Raw genomic sequence first — 23,922 nt, 5'->3', positions numbered from 1 at the left:
TTTTACAGCCTGTTGTCCCCCCAATGTGCATGTCTTGCACCAGCTGACTTCTTACAGATATTTCTGACGTGAGAAGGCTGTCTTCTATAAATACTTGACCATCCCTCATGGTTTTAGGTTAGAAAATTTTCCAAGAGCCAAAACTTGTTCAACAAGAGTATCTCCTCTTCCTAAACCAAAAAAACTTGAGGCGTCATGCTGAGATTCTTGACCCTAAAATTCAGCTCTTGAGAGTGTTTGCCTTGTGATTTGCTTAACCAAGAATATCTCCTCTTCAAGAGATATAACCTTTGCAATCTTTTTCCTTGTTTACACTACTCTTATCTTCTCTTTTCTTGTTGTTTATACACTATTTTGGACTGGTTTTATGTGCTGAAACTTGTGATTTAAAAGCTACCAAAGATGGAGGGGTTAACCACCCTTTCTTGAACCTTATCCCATAGATTTTACCCTTGTTCTTTCCACTTGTTTTTTTACTTTTAGCTGCTGTTTTTCAGAGTTTATTTTAGCTTAAAAATGTGGTTTTCAGTCACCAAAAAAGAGAAGGGTTAGCTACCCTTCCTTGGGCTTGTTGATTATTTGAAACCTCTTGGTCTTAGCCTCTTTTTCCTCACTTTTTTCACCTCAAAAACTCAATTTTCAACACGATTTTAGGGTTGTTTCAGCGCTTTTTTGTGTGTTTAAATATGCTTTAAATATTTTAGATATGTTACTGTAAGTCCTCATGGTGTAGCCTTCAATCCATTTGAGTTGATAGTCCTTTCTTACACTTTTTTTTTTATAGCTTTCATATGTGTTCATACGCTTGTAATCACCTTTGCACAATCATCTCTACAACTTCCCTCCATTCTTTATTCATTTTGATTAAACAGTTGTATTTAACAAAAGGTTTTTGTTCAAGCATAAGAAAGAGACCTTCCATGCTTAATGGTTTAATCTCTTTGGAGGTTCATTACCAAGGCATTACACCTCTTTTACGCTAAGCACAATTTCTTGTTTGTCACTTCTCTTTATCACCGATGCATTTACTTCTAAATGACTAACTTTCTAGTTAGACCCTTGGAAATCACCAAGGAAAGTGTCATTATAGCTTGTTATACTACGCCAAAACAGGGCATTAACGGTAGTTTTTTTAACGGCGGTTTCATTATCACCGTTAATGATACTATTAACGGCGGTAACGAAACCGCCGTTAATACCGCCGTTAATGTATCTTTAACGGCGGTTTCGTTACCGCCGTAAAAAAACTGTTGCTAAAGTACCTTTAACGGCGGTAATGAAACCGCCATTAAAAAACTGCCACTAAAGCCCTCTTTTAATGGCGGTAACGAAACCGCCGCTAAAGCCCTCTCATTACCGCCGTTAATGGCGGCGGTCTTTGCCGGCGGAGCTCCGGTGGAACTCTAGCGAGTGGTGACCATGCGCGGCCAAAGGTTGAACATGACCATCTATAATAAAGCAAAAGTAATGTTTAAATATTTATTTAGGGAATATATATCACATAGAGTAACTGTGGTGGAGTAGTTGGTGTGTATGGATTAGAGGTCAAGGGTTCAAAACATGGGGCGTGCAAGAAGAGAGAATTATCTTTTAAAAAATTTGAACCTATTTACGGCGGTAAAGAACTGCCGTTTTTGGTCCTATATTACTGCCGTTTTTGGTCGACTTTTAACAACGGTAATTTACCCTTTTACGACGGTTGTACCTTTTCCGATACAAATATAAATGGGGGTAACGAAACCGCCGTTAATACCGCCGTTAAAGGCTTTAACGATGGTTTTACATCCTTTAACGGCGGTAAAAAACCGCCACTAAAGCCCAATTTTGGCATAGTGTTATCAAGTTTGGATTTAGAGTCATTATCACTTATTATGGGGTTGGTTAGTCATTATCGCTCTCTTTGAGTTTGACTAATCATTATCGCTCTCTTTGGGTTTAACTTAGAATTCATTGTAAATGAGTTTGACTCTTCCCTTGTAATTTCCCCCGTAGAAGAGGGCTTGAGAGGCTAATTTCTCGGGTTAAGTCAATACTTGATATTCTTTATTGCTTTTGGACTTAGTGGACGTAAATATCACTTTTGGATAAAAATGAACAAAAGATAAGAAATGGAAAGGTAATGTAAAAAAAAAGAGTTAATAAAATTAGAGTAAAAAAAAAATTTTTTAAAAAATAAAATTGAGTTGGGTTCAATCGAACGTTATATTGAACCTATTGCATCTCGAATCATTACATATTCTTAGTGATGTTCAGTGATTCAAGAAGCAATGTCCACCCCTATCCTTGAGGTAACTCCATGATATGGAAAATGTGTTGTTGGTCTTTCATTTCCTTCTATTAAGCTTTTATCCTATCAGTTCATAGATCATCACGCAACAAACTTACTACGATTGATGATTTGTGAATTGAATTTACTCCTCTCTTGATCATCTTCATGATAGGAAGAGACAGAAAGGATAAACATCCCCTAGAAATACTCTATTTTTTCTCTATTTCAGTTATGTGGCAGCAGGACAGAATAAAAAAATAGTGGCCGGCCACCTTTCTATTCAGACAACCACTTCCCAAGGCCGACCGACCACCATTATTTATGCAAGCAATGTCATTTCTGTGGCAGAACAAAGCAGAAGCTGAGGCAAAAATAGAATAATTTTCTGACTGCAAATAGAATAGATCCTGGCAATGAAACAGAGAGGTTTCTGGGAGGATGTTCTCATTTGTGCGCGTGTAACTCTTCGCTTCCCGTAGTCCTTTAAATTAATGCTTTAATGGTAGTTTGTTGTACATAATTATTAGTTTCATTCAAATTTGTAATAGCTAGTTAATTTAGTTAGTATTTGTAATAATTAGATTAACATTTGGACATTCATTCAAACCCTTTTGTGCGAGGGAAAATTGTAAACACTTGTTGTAATATTTGTATGTCTTCCAACCACCATTTCTTTTTCCCTTTTATTTATATGTGTAGCTCGACTTTTTCGCGCCCCCTTTCGGAAGTCGAAATAAGCCCTACAGTGTCAGACTCCCACGGTTCTGAATCTAATATGACAAGTGCAATATGAAATAGATAAACACCAAAGAGTCTAACTCTGGTAAATCTTTTGGAAAATTGATTTTGAATCAAAATGACCAAAATGGACTGCTTTGCCAGATACAGTGTCGCCACCTAAATATTTTTTGTTTTGGGGAAATTTAAGAAACTCATGACTCGTGCCAAAGGCCATGTGTCCGTCATCACCAAGATTGTCTCGACTCAGGAACTTAGGTACGAGAGAAGAAGGTCATGAATGAATTTGAGAACCCCTGCTCGCCCAATCAAAGATCAACCTCTACTAATCATAATATGAATCTTATGTACATTATATGCTCTTATTTCGGTTTATTTGGCTAGCATTACTATGTGATGCGCACACACACAAGTATAGACTAATTTGTAAGAATTGGAAAACTTGATTCATGTTTGTTTTGAAAATTATTTCAAAATATGTACCACTTGAAAAACTAATCGCATATGAACATTTACTCAAATTATTCTAATTTAAGCAATTAGCCTTTATCCACAGGCATTCAGGCAGTTACAGCACTTAAGTAATTAACCTCATGGTAAGCATGCTAAACATGGCAACATCAACACTCATGCAATTATACTAAAGCGAGTAAAGGCTCACCTAGTACTCCAAGCCAAAACAAACAAAAGAGTTAGAAAAATGCATGATTCCTAACTATGCAATATGACTAATGCAACGCATGCAATGTGCAATTAATAGGCTCGGCTACTAATATGGCATATGCATCAATTAAATAGCATGTGGTCTAATCACGTATTCAAAGAATGTATTAAACTGACAATGCAGTTAGAATGATGAACCAAGCCTCGGTGCATGCAATATAAATCGGTGCAAATATGGAAAATGCTAAAAGAAACACGATGTCCCTAAACTAACCATCATAAGCTAGTAAATAAAAGGGAGAAAGACGTGGGGTTGGAAGACATGCATATTATTACATTGCGCTCTCACGAAAGAGAGTCCGAATAGACTAAGCTAATTAACTAACCAATTAAAGCTAAGCTAATTATTACAAAACAAATGAAATTAGATAAACTACTTAACTAATTATTACAACAAATGAATTAACTATTCTAGTTAACTAACTAATTACAAAACGAAATTGAATAACTAATTGACTAACTAATTAGTTACAACACTTTACAAAATTAACTAGCTACAACTAATTAATTACAACAAATTAAACTTAAAACATGCCTAGCACGCGAGGAATGCTCAAGCACATGCTCGATTTCCACCCGAAAAGCCACTATTTTGCTTCCAGAGAGCCTCTGTTGCACAATAGAACACTAACACTATTGCCCATTTCCAGAATAACTGTGCTCTACCTTACAAACATGTTGCTGAATTTTGCATTAGTGGCCGGCCGGCCAGTGATGAGGCCTGCCGGCCACCAGTGATAGCCGGCAGACCATCAAAGGTGGCCTGCCGGCCATGGAAAGTGGATTGCCGGCCACCGCTGCCTAGTTCACCTTACTACAACAGAGAACAAACAGAGCAATGCACAGGGTATTTCAAGGGTTTGTTTGCACAACTCACCCCTCCTTTTTATGAACAAATCAAAGGAGTAGTGAACTTAAGCCACAAACCACCAACTCAGGCAATTTCATTGCATGATGGCTTGTGAACAATATTGTGCAAGTTCAATAAATGCAATGAAATGAGACTCTCAAAGCAACCTCCCTATCATGAATGATCAAGGGAAGTGGTGACCTTGGAAACTTGAATCATTTCATCACTAGTGAGTATGAAATGGTTCAAGCTTCCATGTGTTCAATTAACATCCGATTGAACACAACCAAATTATTATCTTTCACCATTTTAGCCTCAATTTTAATTACTCCATTTTAACTTACCAACCATTCTTTAATCAATTGAGTCCAAAGAGTGAGTTTAAGTCCTCTAATGGAAAGAGGGATCAAACCAAGAGTTGTTTTAGGCATGAAAGAGACATCATACTGTTGGTAATGAACCCCCTAAGGGATTAAACCATTAAGCATGACATCCCAAACTCATGCTTTAAACAAACAATTTGTTTGAACCACTTTCAAAGAAAAACAAAAAGCCAAGAAATGAGGAAGGTTGTAGAGATTATTATTGCTGAAAATAAGTTAGAAAAGCATAAATAAATGCTATCAACTCAAATAAGATAGTTTCTAAGGCCTAAAACACCATGCTCATGCGGACAATTACACTATAAGCATGCAAAACAAAGCTCAAATGCAACTATCAACCAAAAATAGTGCTAAAATAGTCTAAAATAAGTCCTAAAACATGCTGGAATTAAGCTAAAAATAGCTAGATTAATATGCTAAAACATGGCACAAACTAGGCTAGTAAGAAAAACACAAGGAGGGGAGGCTAAACCCTCCAAATTTGGACTTCAAAACATGATTTTGACCACTAAAATAACTCTAAAAAAATAGTGTTTAAAAGCTCAAAAAAAGATGATGCAAGGGTGGGAAGCACAAGGGAAAAGGCCTCCAAAACAAGGTACAAAGAAGGGTGGATCACCCCCCAACCTTTAATGGCCTTGAAACCCAAGCTTTAGCCCAAAAACACAGAGTTTTAATACCCCAAAATAGTTGGAAAACAGCATGAATAATAGTAGAGAAAGCAAGCAAATAGGTAAAGCCTTATACCTCTTGAAGAGAAGCAATTCAAGCTACAAAACCAAGACAACACACCCTTCAAGAGCTCAAACCAAGCTCAAAAGTGCCTTAGCCCAAAGATGAGAAGGTTTGGTTAAGGGTGTATAGGCAAAGATTAAGGATTTGTAGCCAAAAGTGTAGGAATTTACTAGAGAGAGAGGAAAAATTTTGATCTAAAATGTTTCCAACCTTAAAACATAAGAGAGAAGCCTCCTATATATAAAAAACATGAATTCTGCTCAAGAATATCCAACCCTACACGTGGGTGTAGAGGCATGCATCTGCGCAAACAGCTGGCACAACTGTCACAAAATATCTACAAAAGAAACTAGTGGCCGGCAAGCCACATCAGTGGTTGGCAACCAAAAAGTGATGGTCGACATCCCAAAAAAGGTGGCCGGCAGGCCACTAGGAGCTGCAGGCTTGAAAAACCAAGGCTTGGTCCAAAAATGAGGCAACAAAAGTGTAGGGTTTGAAGGGCTCAAAGCTGTGGCATTCCGCTGAGGACTTTGAGCACTTGATGAGCATATAAACTCATCATCAGGTATGAATGCAACGGTGTCCAAGTCATAAGGGCCATCAAAAATAGGGTGTCTACAATATGCTTACCGTGGTAGCATCATATTTTTCGTTCCATATCATTGCCATGCTTAAAAATCCATTTTTGCATGCATTAAGGTTTGGTTCATCATTTTTGAACATTGTCATCATTTCCTACTTACTTGAATACATGCACTACAATATGCCTTGAATTGATCTATATGTCATGTTAAGAAACTGAACCTAGTAGTTGCATTTTGTATGTGTTGCATTAGTCACTTGCATATTAGAGCACGCATTTTTCTAATTTTTTTCTTCTCTTTAGCTTGCCTCGGTTGAGTACTAGGTGAGCATTTCTCATTTTAGCATATTGCATGTATGTTTGTGTCACCCCACTGATCGTTGCTATCGCCTTCATCATGAGATACAGGATCTCATCGACAATAAAATCATAGCTCCACCCTCAAAGCGAAATGTGACCACCAACCCACTCCCTGTCCACAACCTAGTCCTCCCACCTAGAAATATCAACCTTATCCATACACTACCGCCCACCTTCAACTCCAGTATATACATTACCCCATCCCATCTGCCTAAGCCTGAGGTGGTTATTTCTAAATGCATAGATTTGTGCATGATGGATATAACACCCAAAACCCAATCAAGGCCTGTGGTGGCAGAAGTGGAAGAGAAGAGGAATTCACCAGAGGAAGGGATGTCTGACACCTAAGTGGTGGAGAAGGGGTCCTCACCCGTGGAAGAGTATGACCCTAGTCGGTATATTGTGGCTTCTGACCAACCAAAGCCTGCAATCATACTACCAAACTCGCTCAACATCAACGCCATTGTAGATAATGGGCCTGGGCAAAGTCTAGTTGACTGGCCTAAACAAGGTCTTGATAACCTTGCAGAACTAGAAGATGACTTAGAGAACTTCTACTTCTTTAAGGAAGAGGATGTGGGTAGCGTTTAGATTGGGTGGTGGGATCCAAGCTAACCTAAATCCAGCCACAAGTAGTTGAGTAGCGAAGAGAAATCCGATACAGAAGAGCAGATGAAGAAGAATCCAAAAGGCGAAGAAATTGGTGAGAATAGTAAAGCAAAGGCCATGCCTATGACTGAGAAGGAGTGAGAATTAGAACAGTTCCAATAAAAGAGAATAGAGGAAATATAGAGGAAAATAGCTCGGGAGCAAGAGAAAGGAAAGAGAAGGGAAGATGTCAAGTCAAAGGTGGACGATGTCCAAACTACAGAAAAGCAGAGATGGGAATCTAGTGACATGGAAAGGATGCCAAAGAAACTCAGACAGTATCGGGAGACAAAGATTGAATCAGCCACAGAGGAGAAGTGACACGCCGACGGAGGGCGCAATGTGAATATGATCCAGGTAGAACCTGGTAATGGCGTAGCAATGACTACAGGAAAATGGTAGGAGGACAGTGATCTGAGCCTCGCATACACTGATGAGGAGTGGAAAGCTGGTACCCCAGACAATACATGGTAGACATAGAAGTGGTCATTATATCAAACCCCTATCCCTAGATCAAGCAGAACCCGCTGGGAAAGAGACTGAGAACTTGAAGGAGAAGGACATAGAAGAAGACTTGGTATTAAGGCAATTGAAGAAGATCCAGGCAAAAATATATTGATTTGGGGGCTGTTGATGGTTTCCCGTGAACATAGGTAAGCATTGCTAGAGGCACTGAACAAGACCAAGCTGCTTATAGACACCACAACTGATCAACTAGTGTCTTTGGTCGCATCTAGGGATGTTATTCCAGTGTTGTCTTTTACAGACAAAGAGCTACCGCCTGAGAGGGCTAACCACAATAGACCTATGTATGTAACCTTGAAAGCCGGAAGACGTGGATCCCGATAGTGTTGGTGGACACCAGCTCGACAATTAACATATGTACGACAAGGACCGCTTATACCATAGGCTTGAAGCTAGCTTACTTCATGCCTACGACGCAAGTTGTTCGAGCTTACGACAACACCAGCTATGATGTCATAGGGACTTTCAAGAGCCAAGTACTGATTGGCCCATCTGAACATGAGGTTCAATTCCATGTGATGGACGTGCCAGCAACTTTCAATCTACTCTTGGGCAGGCCTTGGCTACATCAAATGAAGGCAGTTTCTTCAACGGTGCACCAACTAGTGAAGTATCTTTTTAAATGGGGGATTATGACTGTTTATGGAAATTCTTCGATCCATCCTCCTCCAAGAATCACCGCACCCTTGTTGGAGATATTGTACGGAGAAGAGGATGTGTTCCTCTTCAGGTTCACCTTGGCAGAGGCCTAGTTGGTGCAGTCTATCATGGTGAAGGATCAAGGGACTTATGTGAGTGCCCAGTCCATCTATATGATGAATAAGTAAGGACACCTTCCCGGATCGGGACTCAGTAGAAGTGGGAGGTAAGGAAATCCTCTTGCTAGAGAAGTAAGCCATAACCCCCATGTTTTTAGGGCTAGGGTACAAGCCAAATGCAGAGGATTGGAAAAGAAAGCGGGATGAATTGAAGGAGAGAATTAAAGCAAAGAGAGACGGAAGGCAATTTGAGTTGGTCCACAAGCCAATCAAGGGGACCTTAAATGGACGCTTTGTCCATGAAGGAGAAGATTTCACTTTTTATGGATTTCCCGAGCCGTGGGTCAACCAGGAAACAAAGAAAAGATACCCTGGGTTCGAGACCTTCTTTAATCACCAGTTATCAGACAACGAGGAGGAGAGGGTCAATCCAAGCATTGATATTGGGCAATGCAAAAATGCTAGCTCGGATAGCGATGAAGAGGGACTATTGGGGATAGCACTGGCTTACCTACTAACAGATTCCAACACTGGGGTTGAGCCTGTTAACTTAGGGGATAGTGTTACTATCTCTATAATTGGAGATGAACTAGCAGCAAATTACTCCGGTCTCATTGTGGACGCAGCCGAGGCTCCACACCTAGTTTGGCAATTTGAGAAGGGCATCATTAACAATTCTGAATCGGATGATGAGCCTGAATTTGATTCTATTGAGTCTGTTGAGTTAGAATCAGATTCGTGTCCTTCTAAGGAATCTGAGTTTGGTACATTCGGGGGTCGCAACCCGAGTGCCAAAGTCTAATCTAGGTCCTCTTTTGCATTTTCTTTTGAGTCAGTTGTAGCTGAGGAGCCAAAACTTTTGAATGGGAATGCTACAGATTTTGTTTACTTCTCTGTGCCATTAATTTATTGTATTGACCAAGATTTTCAAAATTTTAATGAAAACGAAGAAGAAGAAATTCCTTAGGCTTTGAAAAACTTAATTGACCAAAAAGAGGAGAGGTGTGCTAAGCCCTGCATAGATGAGATCATTGTAATTAGTGTGGGTACTAAGAATGATCCCCGCTTAGTCCAGATCGGGTCCGCGTTGTCTTCAGAGGAACACGAGCGTTTAATTGCTTTATTAAAAGATTTCGAGGATGTTTTCACGTGATCCTACGAAGACATGCTTGGAATCAATCCTAAGATTGTACAACACTGGATCCCTCTTGACCCCGAGGCTCGACATGTCAAGCAGAAACTCTGCAAGATCCATCCAGATTAGGCACTAAAGATTAAAGAGGAAGTAACCAAATAGATTAACGTTAGTTTTTGGTTGGTGTTTGAATATCGAACTTGGTTGGCCAATATTTTCCTAATTCCAAAGAGGGATGGTAGAATCAGAGTCTACGTCGACTTTCGGGATCTGAATAAGGCTAGTTCGAAGGATGACTTTCCACTACCGCACATCTACGAATTCGTAGATTTCACTACCGGCCATGCACTGCTATCGTTCATGGATGGATTTTCCAGGTATAATCAAATTTTGATGACACCTGAGGACAGAGAGAAGACTGTATTCACCATGTCGTAGGGTACCTACTGCTATAGAGTTATGCCTTTTGGGTTGAAGAACACCACGGTTACATATTAGAGTGTTGCAACCACCGTCTTACACGACATGATCCATAAGGAAGTTGAGGTGTATGTGGACGACATGATTGTAAAATCCAAAGAGCGAGAAGGCCACTACACCACACTAGAAAAATTCTTCGAACGGATTAGGGAGTACAGACTGAGGTTGAACCCAAAGAAATGCACTTTCGGGGTGACTATGGAGAAAATGTTAGGATTTCTGATCACGCAGAGGGGAATTGAAGTAAATCCATCCAAGGTCAAGGCCATCTTAGAAATGCCACCACCAAGGACTGAAAAGGAGGTGTGCAACTTTCTAGGTAATGTACAATTCATAAGACGATTTATCTCAAAATTAACCTTAAGTTGTGAACCACTATTTGGTCTCTTAAAGAAGGGAAAGAAGTGTCAATGGGATGATCGATGTCAGTTTGTTTTCAAATAGGTCAAGAAATACCTTCAGAATCCACCTATATTGTCGCTGCCAGAGCTGAGAAACCCGCTGATCATGTATTTGTCGGTAACAGATTTGACCATGGGGAGTATGCTAGCACAACAATCAGAAGCTAAGATAGAGAAGGCTATCTATTACCTAAGCAAGAAGATGCTGGATTACAAGACCCGCTACACTTCTTTGGAGAAAATTTGCTTAGCTTTGGTTTGGGCAACTAGGAAGTTGAGACACTGCCTATTAGCTCACTCCATAATTCTGGTTTCGAGATTATATCCCATCAAATATCTCTTTGAGAAACCAACACTTATGGATAGGCTAGCTCGTTGGTTGCTCCTTCTCTTTGAATTTGACCTCGAGTATGTCACTCGAATGTCAGTCAAAGGGAGAGTAGTAGAGGTATTTCTGGCAGACCACCCAATGGAAGGAGATGAAGCAATAGAGTACCTATTCCCAAATAAGGAGATTTTTTAGGTAGAGGAAGAGACATGGACAATGCACTTTGACAGAGAAGCTAATAAATACAGTTATGGGATAGACGTGTTGCTTATAGCACCCAATGATTCCTATATACCCCTAGCTTTCAAACTCCAGTTCAAAGTGTCCAACAATGAAGAAGAATACAAGGCGTGTATTGCTGGATTAGAAGCTGCTCTAGAGCTAGGGGCAATAAGGTTAGACATCATCAGAGACTCGAACATGGTTGTTTCTCGAGCCAATAGAGACTGGAAGGTCGAAAAAGAGAAAATGAAGGTTTATCATCAGACCGTGGACATTCTAATTCCGAGGTTTGAAAAAATGACATTCAGACATCTGCTAACAGAGAACAACCGGTTTGCTGATGCGCTAGCAACTCTATCTTCCATGGTAGACATACCGCTCGGGGTGAAGATGCTTCCGATTATCATTGAACAGAAGTATATGCCTACTTATGAAATGATAGCTGCAATAGATGAAGTTCAAGACAAGAACCCCAGATATTATGACATTTAGAACTTTCTGGAGAATGATGGGTATCCACTAGGGGTAAATGCCAAGAATAAACAGGGAGTACGGCGTCTAGCTGTCCAATTGATCATTTGTTGAAATAAGTTGTATAAAAGAGGCCATTTGGGAATGCACAAGCTTTGTGTTGAAGAAGATGAGTCAAAGCGTCTCATAGAGGCCATCCACAGAGAAGAGTGTGGGGTACACATGAATGGTGTGATGCTGGCTAGGAAGATCCTCAGACAGGGCTATTATTGGTCAACCATGGAGGAGGACTGTATTAACTTTGTTCGGCGATGCCATAAATGTCAAATCCATGCCAATCGCATAAATATCCCGCCGTCAAAGCTCTACAACATGACTTTACCATGGCTTTTCTCAGTATGGGAAATTAACGTCATTGGAGCAGTCTCGCCAAAGGGCTCAAATGGACATGAGTTCATCCTGGTGGTGATTAACTATTTTACTGAGTGGGTGGAAGCACAGTCTTACTCAGTATTGAAAGTGTCACATCTGGCCAAGTTCATTAGAAACAAGATCATTTGTAGGTATGAGGTGCCAAATGAGATCATATTGAACAATGGCTCACACTGTGAGAAAGAGGTGGTAGATTTTTCTTGAGAAATAAAACGTGGCTTTTCACAAGTCATCAACATACAGACCATAGACCAATAGAGTTGTTGAGGCTACCAACAAGAATGTCAAGAACATCTTGCGAAAGATGACAGAAACGTACAAAGACTGGCCAGATAAACCGCATTTTGCACTCTAGGGCTATAGAACGTCAATTCGAACATCTATGGGGGCAACCCCTTACTCTTTAGTATACGGGATGGATGTTGTTTTGCCGATTAAGATTGAAGTACCATCGCTGAGAACCATGGCCAAGTGTCAAATAACAGAGGTGGATTGGCAGCAGAACAGATTCAAAAAATTGATGTTGTTTGACGAAAGGAGGTTAAAGGCGTTATATCACATCCAAGGGTATCAGCACAGAATTACTAGGGCCTTTAACAAGAGAGTCAAATCCAGGAATCTCAAAAAGGAGATATGGTGCTCAAGGACAACCAAGCTCCCATCTATGACCATAGGGGCAAGTTTCGACCCAATTGGACTGGTCCATACATCATCAAGTCTATCTGGTCAGGAGGAGTGATTATCCTTATAGATCTAGATGGCTTGGAGTTATCACGGTTGATCAATATGGACAAGTTAAAAAAATACTATCCTTGCGAGGCTCGCTACGCTGAAAACCCAAAAGGTTAACCTAGGAAAAAGTTAGAGCATGAAAAATTGGAAATAAAGAAAAATAGAACTCGCAAGGTTGAAACCCTAAAAGGGCGTTTTTGGTAAAAGTTAAAGCGCAAAAAGAGAGAGTTAATACTCGAGTGAACCCGAACCGAACTACGTAAGGCCTGATTCCCATCTTTCATCTCGAAGTTCGGCCATAACCATCTTCAACTCAACTGTCCTGCCCATTTGTTCGATTGGCCCATCTTTTTCCATCGTCTATTAGCTTGGTTGTGTTACCTCCATTTGGTAGAAGGGCCAGTTGCAAGATAGAGCAGTAATGGTGAATGCAGTTGTGGATAGTTACGATCCTTTTGATTCAAGGCTATACGTCTTGAGAACTGATTCCATGTGTGTCAGGTAGTGACCGTTTCCAAAAATTGTTTTGAAAAGTTTCAATGAAGTTGATTTTCTCAAAATTTTATCTTTTACAACACTGACCATTATTTGGACCAAAAAGGAAATTTTCAGTGCTCACAACTTTAATTACATGATTTCAACACAAGTACACCCTCCAACTTTTGGGTTAAATCAAAGTTTCTTTTACATCATAAACACTTGAAAAGAAAAACCAAAGCAATAAACTAGGGGCACAGATAAGTCAGGTACCAGTCCTCTACCTCCTGCTCACACTCGCAAATGTTTCTTCAGCTAAGGATGGCCTAACCTGCGTCTCGTACTCAAGCCAGGCCAAGCACTCGCCGAAAAGGGTGTAACTGAAGCTAGCAGTAGAGGCCAAAAGCTCTCTCGTCTTCCAAGCAACAAGGTATTGAGCCAAGTGCGAAGCATGAACTGTAAATGGAGCAGGGTATTCCACCACCTCATCTAGACGAGTCTGACCATGTCCAAACTACCGTCTGAACCAGAATGGAAAGTAGAAAACGCAGTGTGTAAGACTGATCAATTGGATAACCGGGTGGTGGGACATGCTGTAGCTCATCTCGGTCAAGTTCAACCAGGGGCAACGCCAAGCGATGTCAATCACAGATCTGCTGCATATCCAGTCGCACCACAATACCTCTGAGGGAAAGTCCACTAGCCATGGACGAAAGAAGTAGGATCTAGCCGAATAATTGGGGCAAGGGTCCACCACATTCATCTTATCCATCAACCACACCTAGGAAGGGATGAAAAGTAAGAGAGATTAAAGAATAGAGAGATGTATGTTGAGGGAAAAGTAAGGAAAGGGTTTTGAGAGAAAATAGAGAGTGAGTGCCAAAGTGATGTGAGAAATCATAAATAAGAGAGGGTGGGAAACAATACCTGGAGAAGCAGTGGACTCTCTACAAACCGAGTAGTCTCTCGCCGATAGAAAGTATCTAAACCCATCAGGGTCTCGGCCAGTGCCAAACCTATGCAATTCTGACCCTCTTTCAGACGTTTGGCCACTTCGATCAACCTAATGTTGGCTCCACTGCAACTAGGGGCAAGTAGAAAGTGTGCGAGCAAAGATAAGCAAGGGGCATATTGATGATAACCTCACCAGAGAAGGTCACCTCTGTCTCCAATATCGGAAAACCGATGAATCAAGCTGGGTATATCTAACTCCCTGTCATGAGCCAAGGATCAAACCACGTGTAAAGTAAGCCCACATATCCGTTCAAGAGCCCCGTTCATGGCCAAAATGGGGTTGAGGCATAATCTTCTCATCGCGTCGGGACTCCATTAATGCTTGAAATTCTTCGAGCGTAGGGCACATCTCTCTTGAGCTCCAAAGCAAAACACGTGTGTAACCAACTTCCAACATTGGACAACAGAATGAAGGAAAGGAAAACAAAGCTCGGTACGACTCAACGAAAAAAAGTATTTATGCCGAAACCGGCAAAATTTACCTTTTCCTTGCCGTCCAAAGTGGTCGTCCAATCCTTGAGTCTTTCAGCAAAAATGATCTCCATTTTCAGAGAAATGAGCAGAAAAGATGATATTCTATCAAAGAAGAAACAAGAGAAGACCTTTATATAGGATAAGGTTGTGTGGGTGGCTGACAGCTGTTGCCAGCTGTCCAACCACAGCTATTGGCCGACCGGCCACCTTTCCTAGCCAACCATCCATTCTAGCGGCCGGTCGACCAACTATGCCAGCTAGGCAACTGAGCAGTAGTGTTATGATTGGCCCTCTTTGTTTTTGAGTCTTGTTTTGAGTCTTCTGTTTCTGGCAAGTGTAAATAGTTGTGTTTAAGATATTTTAGGTTTGTTTTTCCTTTATTGAGTTGTATTTTGCATTTTAGTCAGTTAAAGGCTCAATATTCAGTCATGAACATCATTCAAAATATAAGCATTTTCAGTTTCAAATTTAGTTACATTTCATGCAAGTGAGGTGCCATTCTCGAGATGTTGTGCAAAACAAAATCCTTTTTTTATAAAACTGTAGGGTTTTACCCCGATCATAGTTTTTACAAAAGAGAATACAAGTGTTTAACACAAAAGTAATAGACCTATCTAAAGCTATACAAATTGCTAAACTAGCAAAGCAAAAGAAAAGGAAAAAAGGTACAAAAATCGATGCCGGTCGTATCAAACAAGTCAAGAGGCCTCTTCGGCCTCTTTCGATGAGGGGACCCAAGAGCACTATCACCATCAGCGCCGCTATCATTGGAGGAGTGGGACTCAGAGCCGATATCATCCTCTTTCCTATCCGATCCAGTGCCAGCTTCATCATCCTCACTCCCAGACGCGAAGCGCCCACTCATTGACTCATTAGTGTCGTTGGTCTCGACATCATCTCTGCTTAAAACCATCTCCGAGGATGAAAAAACCTTCTACACCTAAGACTCCTCGCTCTGACTCTAGGCACCACTGCCTCCACCTACCTCTACCTTCGCCCCTACCACAAACAGGAGCCCGTCTACCTCTCATCCCTTTGGGTAGAGGGGGTGCCACTGGTGCTGCCGACGCCGCCTGAGCAGCAAGTCCAGGCAGTGGATGAAAATAAGAAACAAGAAATCAATACAATGTGGTGCATAATCAGTATGAATATGGCAAATCAGTACAGTGTGGTGCAAAATAGTATGAATATGGAAAAAGAGAATCAGAGCAATCAGATAAATAAGAAAGGTAGAATACCCGATAACCATGGAGAGTAAGTAATGTCTCCGTCCTCTGCACTATATGAACCAAAGAGGCGACCAACTGAAGGTCGTCTATGTAATCCACTGGCACATACAAATGAGTTTGCGGCATCAGTATCTAGAAAAGGGAGTATAAAATGCAAACTTCTAGACAAAGTGCTAACCTGCTACACGTTAAGGTCCTTGATGTACCCATGCTCCTCCTCTGGCTACTCAAGTGGATTCTAGTAAGCCGTCCCACTCAGCCACCAACATGGGATCGTAGTTAGAATCACGGGCAGACCGACTACATGAACAACAGGGGTAACCCCTCCAGCAAGAGGCACAGCCGCAAGAACAACACCTCCAACAACGGGTGCATCGGCAGCGTCTCCTGCGCGAGCTCCGGTCAGGAGTGGTATTAGATGTGTCTGGATGAAGGCAGCATAGTCCCCAAACCCGCACAATGGGACGGCATCCTGCCCAACCATAAACTATATGATGGCCTCTATACGTAGACCATCAGTTGTCCTCATAGATGGTAGAAGCAGAATAGGAACAATAAGGACAGGTGAACCTAGAGTCTAGCGCACAAATCTCTCTCTCAGGTACCAGATCCGGTAGAAGAGACCCTCTAACAAGATCTGCAATTGGGAGGTGTCCCAAGATCCGGCGTACTAATCCCGTATCTCGGCTGGCATCGCCGCCCACAGTTGCCACGTAATCTATAGAAAATTCACAATTGCCAGTTGTCTCAATTGTTAGAGTATGGATCAAAGCAGTAGCAATGGAAATGAAGCAGAAGTGAGTATGGGTTTCCGATTACCTCATGTGTCGCCACTGTATCAAAGAATCAGCGATGGTAAGCAAAGACAATATCACCACGGCACCGGGGATGGCACCTGTCGTCGTATCACTGGGAGTAGGGCATTGCAGCCTCCACCTCGTCCCTCGACACAAGGGCAAGGGTAGGGAAGTACGAATAGACCCAAAGTTGCAAGAAAAGATCAGTTTGTGAGTCAACAAGTAGAAACAGAGACAAAGACAAAAAGTGCAAAGCAGAAAGCATAATGTGCAAACAGAGATAAAGACAGAAAGTGCAAAACATAAAGCATAATGTACAAATAGAATTTCAAAGTGAAAGTGCAGTGTGTACCTCTCAAGCCCTCCAGTAGCCCCCGACCTTGTTCCTTTTTTCATTGGAACAGGAGCTCATGTACCCGTACTCACCGCCCCAATCATAAAACTGCACCCGAGACAGGACCACCAAAGCACTCAGCAGGTATAGATAGACTACGTTCCACCTGTTCACAAACAAGGCGGTACTGAGGAGACAAATCAGGAAGCCCCAGGTGTACTGCTCAGTCTCCTCCTAAGTCTCCGGATGACTCCTGTGGAAATGATCATAGAACCAGTTGTATCTCACCATAGCCGGTCTATCCAAAGGAGGGCATGCTCCGAGCAGAGGAATCCAAGCCACCTCCTACTGGCCCATATCAATGTCAAAGGGGATCGAATCACCACCTACCCGTAGCCATGTGATCATAAAGAAGTTGTATAGGGTCATCGTCATCTCCCCGGTAGAGGAGAAGTGGAAGGAGTTAGTGGTATCCCACAACCTCTCCACCAAGGCACCAAGTAAAGCTCGGTTGGCCTGTAGGTGTGTGAGCCTTGAGCAGAATAGGTCGAAGCCGACCTCATCGACCAGCTCTCTAACTCGAACAGGGAGCTCCTGATACCACTCTTTAGCTGTCACTGGCCCTTAGCCTCTCTAGAAGAGAGCATCACCCTGTGTTGAAAGAGAAGAATATGTCAAATGCATAACAAAATAAAAGACTATAATGAAATGGAAAAGCAAGTAAAGTACATAAAAGTAAAGTTTCTTACCTCAACGGCATCGTGGGAGAGATGAGAGGCACGCTACCTCAAGAGAAAGTCCTCAGGCACGCCCCTGGCGAAATCCTCAAAACGCAGCTTACCTCCGGGAACCATTGCATGTGTATGTGAGTGATAGGTGGTGGGTTCGAAGGGCCTCATCGGCCTCACCCTCAATGATGGCAACTCAAGTTTATGCTCCAGAGGATAGATCTCCTCCATTGCGATGTTGGCAGCGATGTCCTCCGTCGCTCCACCAACCTCATCTAGCACTGGTGTGTCAGGAGGGTCACCATCATATGGGATGTCATCCTCCATGGAGACATATCATATAGTAGTGGTAAGAGAAAATGGGAAAAAATGAGAAAAATAGGCGAAAATCCCAAAAGTCAAACCCAGGAGGGAGAAAAAGAGAGAAAAAGTCAAAACCCGGGGGAAAGTGTGAATACCAAAGAAAAGCTCGTAAGAATGAGCCCAAATCAATCAAAAACCCAAAAAACCCAACTAAAACAAAATCCAATTGGTTCAAAACGTAGAGGGCCAAAGGAGTTTTTACGAAAAAAGTAGCGTGGCTCCTTGGGTAACGCAAGTAAAGTGAGAATCTAGAGAGGTAGAGCACTTAGAGAGAGAGGGAGAGGGTTTTCGGGTGATATGTGAGTAAAAGAGGGAGCCCTTTTTTCTTTTAAAGAGCCTCGGACGCGAAAAGCCGAAACTGCCCCCGAAACTGATCGGGTGGCCGGCCGGCCGACTCTTCAGGTGGTCCAGAGTGGATTTTGACTGAGATTTTGTATATTTTGTGCATGAAGGTTCTTGTGTTCATCCTAAAGTGGAAAAGTGAAGAGTTTGGGTTTGTTTCTACTTCAGAAAATTCTAAAATGTGATTCCGAGTGCGTCGTTTCAAGTCCCGTCATTTCTCCGAAGTGGGAAAATGCCCCGATCTCAAGCTTAAGCAAGTTGTATCTTTTTTTATTTTTAAACATTTAAGGACCTCCGAACGGTAAGTCAAAGATCCTTATGAGGTGTTGTCATAATACCGCTCTCTATTTATCTTTTCATTTCTGTTGTCTATCATGTTGCATGGAACATGCTTCGTATCATTTTTCTTATTAATTATATCACATTATATTACATCTATGTGTGTCATGCTTTCTATTTTATTGACCTCCCGTTATCGCGTGAGTGTGATTTGACTTGTACCCCTCCCCTTATCACGTGAGCGTGATTTGGCTTGCACCCTCCACCCTTTTTATGCGAAGCATAGTTTGGCATGGAGCTTTTCCCCATTCTACGTGAAGCGTAGTTTGGCAAGTATCCCTCCCCTTATCGCGTGAGTGAAATTTAGCTTGTACCCTTCCCTTCATTGCATGAGTACGATTTGGCTTGTATCCCTCCCCTTATCGGGTGAGTGCGATTTGGCTTTTACCCATTCCCTTATCGTATGAGTGCAATTTGGCTTGTACCCTTCCCCTTATCGCGTGAGTACGATTTGGCTTGTACCCCTCCCCTTATCACGTGAGTGTGATTTGGCTTGCACCCTCCACCCTTTCTGCATGAAGCATAGTTTGGCATGGAGCTTTCCTCTTTCTACGTAAAGTATAAATTTGGCTTGTACCTCTCCCCTTATCATGTGAGTGTGTTTTGGCTTACACTCTTCACCCTTTATGCGTGAAGCGTAGTTTGACATGAAACTTTTCCCCTTTCTACGCGAAGCATAGTTTGGCTTGTACCCTTTCCCTTATCGCGTGAGTGTGATTTGGCTTGTACCCTTCCCCTTATCACGTGAGTGTGATTTAGCTTGCACCCTACACCCTTTCTACGCGAAGCGTAGTTTGGCATGGAGCTTTTCCCTTTTCTACGCAAAGTTTAGTTTGGCTTGTACCCTTCCCCTTATCGCGTGAGTGTGATTTAGCTTGTAACCCTCCCCTTATCACGTGAGTGATTTAGCTTGCACCCTCCACTCTTTCTGTGTGAAGCGTAGTTTGGCATGGAGCCTTTCCCCTTTCTACGCGAAGTGTAGTTTGGCTTGTACACTTCTCCTTATCGCGTGAGTGCGATTTGGCTTGTACCCCTTCCCTTATCATGTTAGTGTGATTTGGCTTGTACCCTCCATCTCTTGTTGCGCAAAGTGTAGTTTGTCATGGAGTCTTTTCCCCTTTCTGTGTGAAGCGTAGTTTGGCTTGCACCCACATCTTTTTCTACGTGAGGCATAGTTTGGTATGGAGCTTTTACCCTTTCGTGTGAAACACATTAGGTTGCTCTTCTACTCAGTTAAAACCTACCTTCTCCCCATAGAAATACGGTGAGATACGCCTGTTGGTTGCATCATTTTCCCTCATTTCACATGAAACGTTTTTGAAATTGTTGTCTGCTTAGATTTGTTTTGATTTAAGCTGGAGGCTTGTTTCATTCATATGCTTTCATCTTGTTATTGCTCATTGCATTCTCTTATATGATCATGGATTTTCAAAATAACCAGCTTCGCGAGGCGTATAAGTCCAAATTCCCAAATGCGTTGCATTGTGTATCATTTGCATCTTGCCCTTGAACTACGCTGGTTTGATTCCTTATAAAGGGATACATAGGCAACTTTTGAGTTCAACCAATTGCATTTACATTTTGATTAATTGCCCAAGTCTTGCAGCCTTGTCAAAATGGATCATCTTCGAGCTTTGACATTCACTCATGTCATTTCATAACTTTGAGCTCTATCATAGAAGGGCAACTAGACACCCTATTTTTTACCGTCCTTAAGAGTTGGGCGCCTCATGTTGAACACTCGATGATGAAATGTTACGCTATACAATCGTTCAATTTCTTCAGCAAAAGGCTTCGATTTTTGAACTTCAAACCTAAACCTTGCACCTGCTTTGGACCAAAACCTACTTTTTTTCTAGCCTAACCACCTAGAGGCCTTCTGGCCAACAATTGGCCAGCAGGCCATTTTTGGTTAGTGGCCGGCCATGTTTACTGGCAGGCAAATATTTTGTAGCCAGTTGTCCCCCCAATGTACATGCCTTGCACTAGCTGACTTATTACAGATATTTTCGATATGAGAAGGCTTTCTTCTATAAATACTTAACCATCCCTCATGGTTTTAGGTTAGAAAATTTTCGAAGAGCCAAAACTTGTTCAACACACTACCCCTCTCTCTTGCAAATATACATACACTCTCCATACACTTGCTAAACCAAAAAACTTAAGGTCTCTTGCTGAGATTCTTGACCCTAAATTTCAGCTCTTGAGAGTGTTTGCCTTGTGATTTGCTTAACCAAGAGTATCTCCTCTTCAAGAGGTATAACCTTTGCAATCTTTTTCCTTGTTTACACTACTCTTCTCTTCTCTTTTCTTGTTGTTTATACACTATTTTTGACTGGTTTTAAGTGCTGAAACTTGTGATTTAACAGCTACCAAAAGTGAAGGGGTTAACCACCCTTTCTTGAACCTTATCCCATAGCTTATATCCTTGTTCTTCCCACTTGTTTCTTTACTTTTAGCTACCGTTTTTCAGAGTTTATTTTAGCTTAAAAATGTGGTTTTGAGTCACAAAAAAAGAGAAGGGGTTAGCCACCCTTCCTTAGGCTTGTTGATTGTTTGAAACCTCTTGGTCTTAGGCTTTTCTTCCTCACTTTTTCCACCTCAAAAACTCAATTTTCAGCATGGTTTTAGGACTGTTTCAATGTTGTTTTGTGTGTTTAAATATGCTTTAAATATTTTAGATGTGTTATTGTAAGTCCTCATGGGTGTAGCCTTCAATCCATTTGAGTTGATAGTCCTTTCTTACTCTTTTTTTTATAGCATTCATATGTGTTCATACGCTTGTAATCACCTTTGCATAATCATCTCAGCAACCTCCCTCCATTATTTATTCATTTTCATTAAAGAGTTGTGTTTAACAAAAGGTTGTTGTTCAAGCATAAGAAAGAGACCTTCTATACTTAATGGTTTAATCTCTTTGGAGGTTCATTACCGAGGCATTTCACCTTTCTAATGCTAAGCACAATTTCTCGTTTTTCATTTCTCATTATCACCAGTGCATTTACTTCTAAAGGACTAACTTTCTAGTTAGACCCTTGGAAATCACCAAGGAAAGTGTCATTATAGCTTGTCATCAAGTTTGGATTTAGAGTCATTATCGCTCATTATGGGTTTGATTAGTCATTATCACTCTCTTTGAGTTTGACTAATCATTATCACTCTCTTTGAGTTTGACTTAGAATTCATTATCGCTTGTGAACGAGTTTGACTCTTCCTTTGTAATTTCCCCCATAGAAGAGGGTTTGAAAGGCTCATTTCTTAAGTCAATGCTTGATATTCTTTTTTGCTTTTAGACTTAGTGGATGTAACTATAACTTTTGGACAAAAACGAACAAAAGATAAGAAATGGAAAGGTAATGTAAAAAAAAAGAGTTAATAAAATTAGAGTAGAATAGGTTAAAAAAAATGGATTAAATTGAGTTGGGTTCAATCAGACGTTACATTGAACCTATTGCACCTCGAATCATTACATACTGTTAGTGATGTTCAATGATTCAAGAAGCAATGTTCACCCTTTTCCTTGAGATAACTCCATGATAGGGAAGAGGTGTTGTTGGTCTTTCATTTCCTTCTATTAAGCTTTTGTCCTATCGGTTCATAGATCATCACGCAACAAACTTGTAACGATTGATGATTTGTGAATCGAATCTACTCCTTCCTTGATCATCTTCATGATAGAGAGAGGCAGAAAGGATAAACATCCCTTGGAAATACTCTGTTTTTGCTCTGTTTCAATTCTTTAGCAGCAAGGCATAATCAAAAAACAGTGGCCGGTCGGCCACCTTTCTGTCCAACTGACCACTTCTCAACGCTGGCCACCATTATTTATGCAAGCAGTGTCATTTCTGTGGTAGAACAGAGCAGAAGCTGAGGCAAAAACAGAATAATTTTCTAACTGTAAGCAGAACAGATTCTAGTAGCGAAACAGAGAGGTTTCAGGGAGGATATTCTCGTTTTGTGCGCGTGCAACTCTTCGCTTCTCGTAGTCTTTTAAATTAATTCTTTAATAGTAGTTTGTTGTACTTAATTAGTAACTTCATTCAAATTTGTAATAGCTAGTTAATTTAGTTAATTTATTTAGTATTTGTAAGAATTAGTTTAACATTCGGACATTCATTCGGACCCTCTTGTGCGAGGGCAAATTGTAAACACTTGTAATATTTGTATGTCTTCCAACCCCCATTTCTTTCTCCCTTTTATTTATATGCTTACCGTGGTAGCATCGTATTTTTTGTTCCATATCATTGCCATGCTTAAAAATCTATTTTTGCATTCATTAAGGTTTGGTTCATCATTTTTTAACATTGTCATCATTTCCTACTTACTTGAATTCATGCACTACCATATGCCTTGAATTGATCCATATGTCATGTTAAGAAACCAAACCTAGTAGTTGCATTTTGTATGTGTTGCATTAGTCACTTGCATATTAGAGCACACATTTTTCTAATTATTTTTTACTCTTTGGCTTGCCTCGATTGAGTACTAGGTGAGCATTTCTTGTTTTAACATATTGCATGTATGTTTGTGTCGCCATATCAAGCATATTATCATGAGGCTAAGTGCTTATTTGATATACCTGTTTGAATACCTATGGATGAAGGCTATTTCGCTTAAATTGGGATGATTTTAATTAATGTACATACGAGCTCACTTCACATAATCAAAAAAAATTTCAAAACCAACATGAAATTAAAGCATTCCAAAGTGGGAGAAATAGTCTATACTTGTGTGCCTCATATAGTAACTTAGTATAATAATCAAAACAAGAGCATATAATGTACATAAAAATCACATCATGAGTAGTAGGCCGATCTTTGATCGGGTGAGTGGGGTGCACAATTCATGACCTTCCCCTCTCATACCTAAGTTCCCGAACCCCTGATTTTTATTATCTGAATCCATTACCAAAATCTTTATAAAAATTCATTTCCATAACATAAATGTGAAAGAAAAAAAAAAGAATAAATAATACATATTCTCCCTCATATAAATGATGATAACACATCAATACATTCCGTTACAATGCTCTTAGACTTACATTGAAGAAAG

At 40.9% G+C, this 23,922-nt stretch overlaps 1 protein-coding gene across 1 annotated transcript; it reads left to right on the top strand.

Annotated features, from left to right (window-relative positions):
- Positions 1–11,132: 11,132 nt before the first annotated feature.
- Positions 11,133–11,630, top strand: LOC145816084 (uncharacterized). Its single transcript, XM_082912323.1, has one exon. The coding sequence runs from the start codon at positions 11,133–11,135 to the stop codon at positions 11,628–11,630; it is 498 nt and encodes a 165-aa protein (XP_082768449.1).
- Positions 11,631–23,922: the final 12,292 nt, after the last annotated feature.

Source organism: Camellia sinensis, unplaced genomic scaffold (assembly GCF_055761805.1).
Source record: "Camellia sinensis isolate YWXY unplaced genomic scaffold, ASM5576180v1 Unanchor3, whole genome shotgun sequence".
NCBI classification, from domain to species: domain Eukaryota; kingdom Viridiplantae; phylum Streptophyta; class Magnoliopsida; order Ericales; family Theaceae; genus Camellia; species Camellia sinensis.
Note: the sequence above shows the minus strand (reverse complement) of the source record. Positions and strands in the feature narration are given on the sequence as shown.

Bases quoted from the DNA above. Each gene is read 5' to 3' on its own strand.
- LOC145816084 (XM_082912323.1), top strand. From the start codon at position 11,133: ATGCACTTTGACAGAGAAGCTAATAAATACAGTTATGGGATAGACGTG.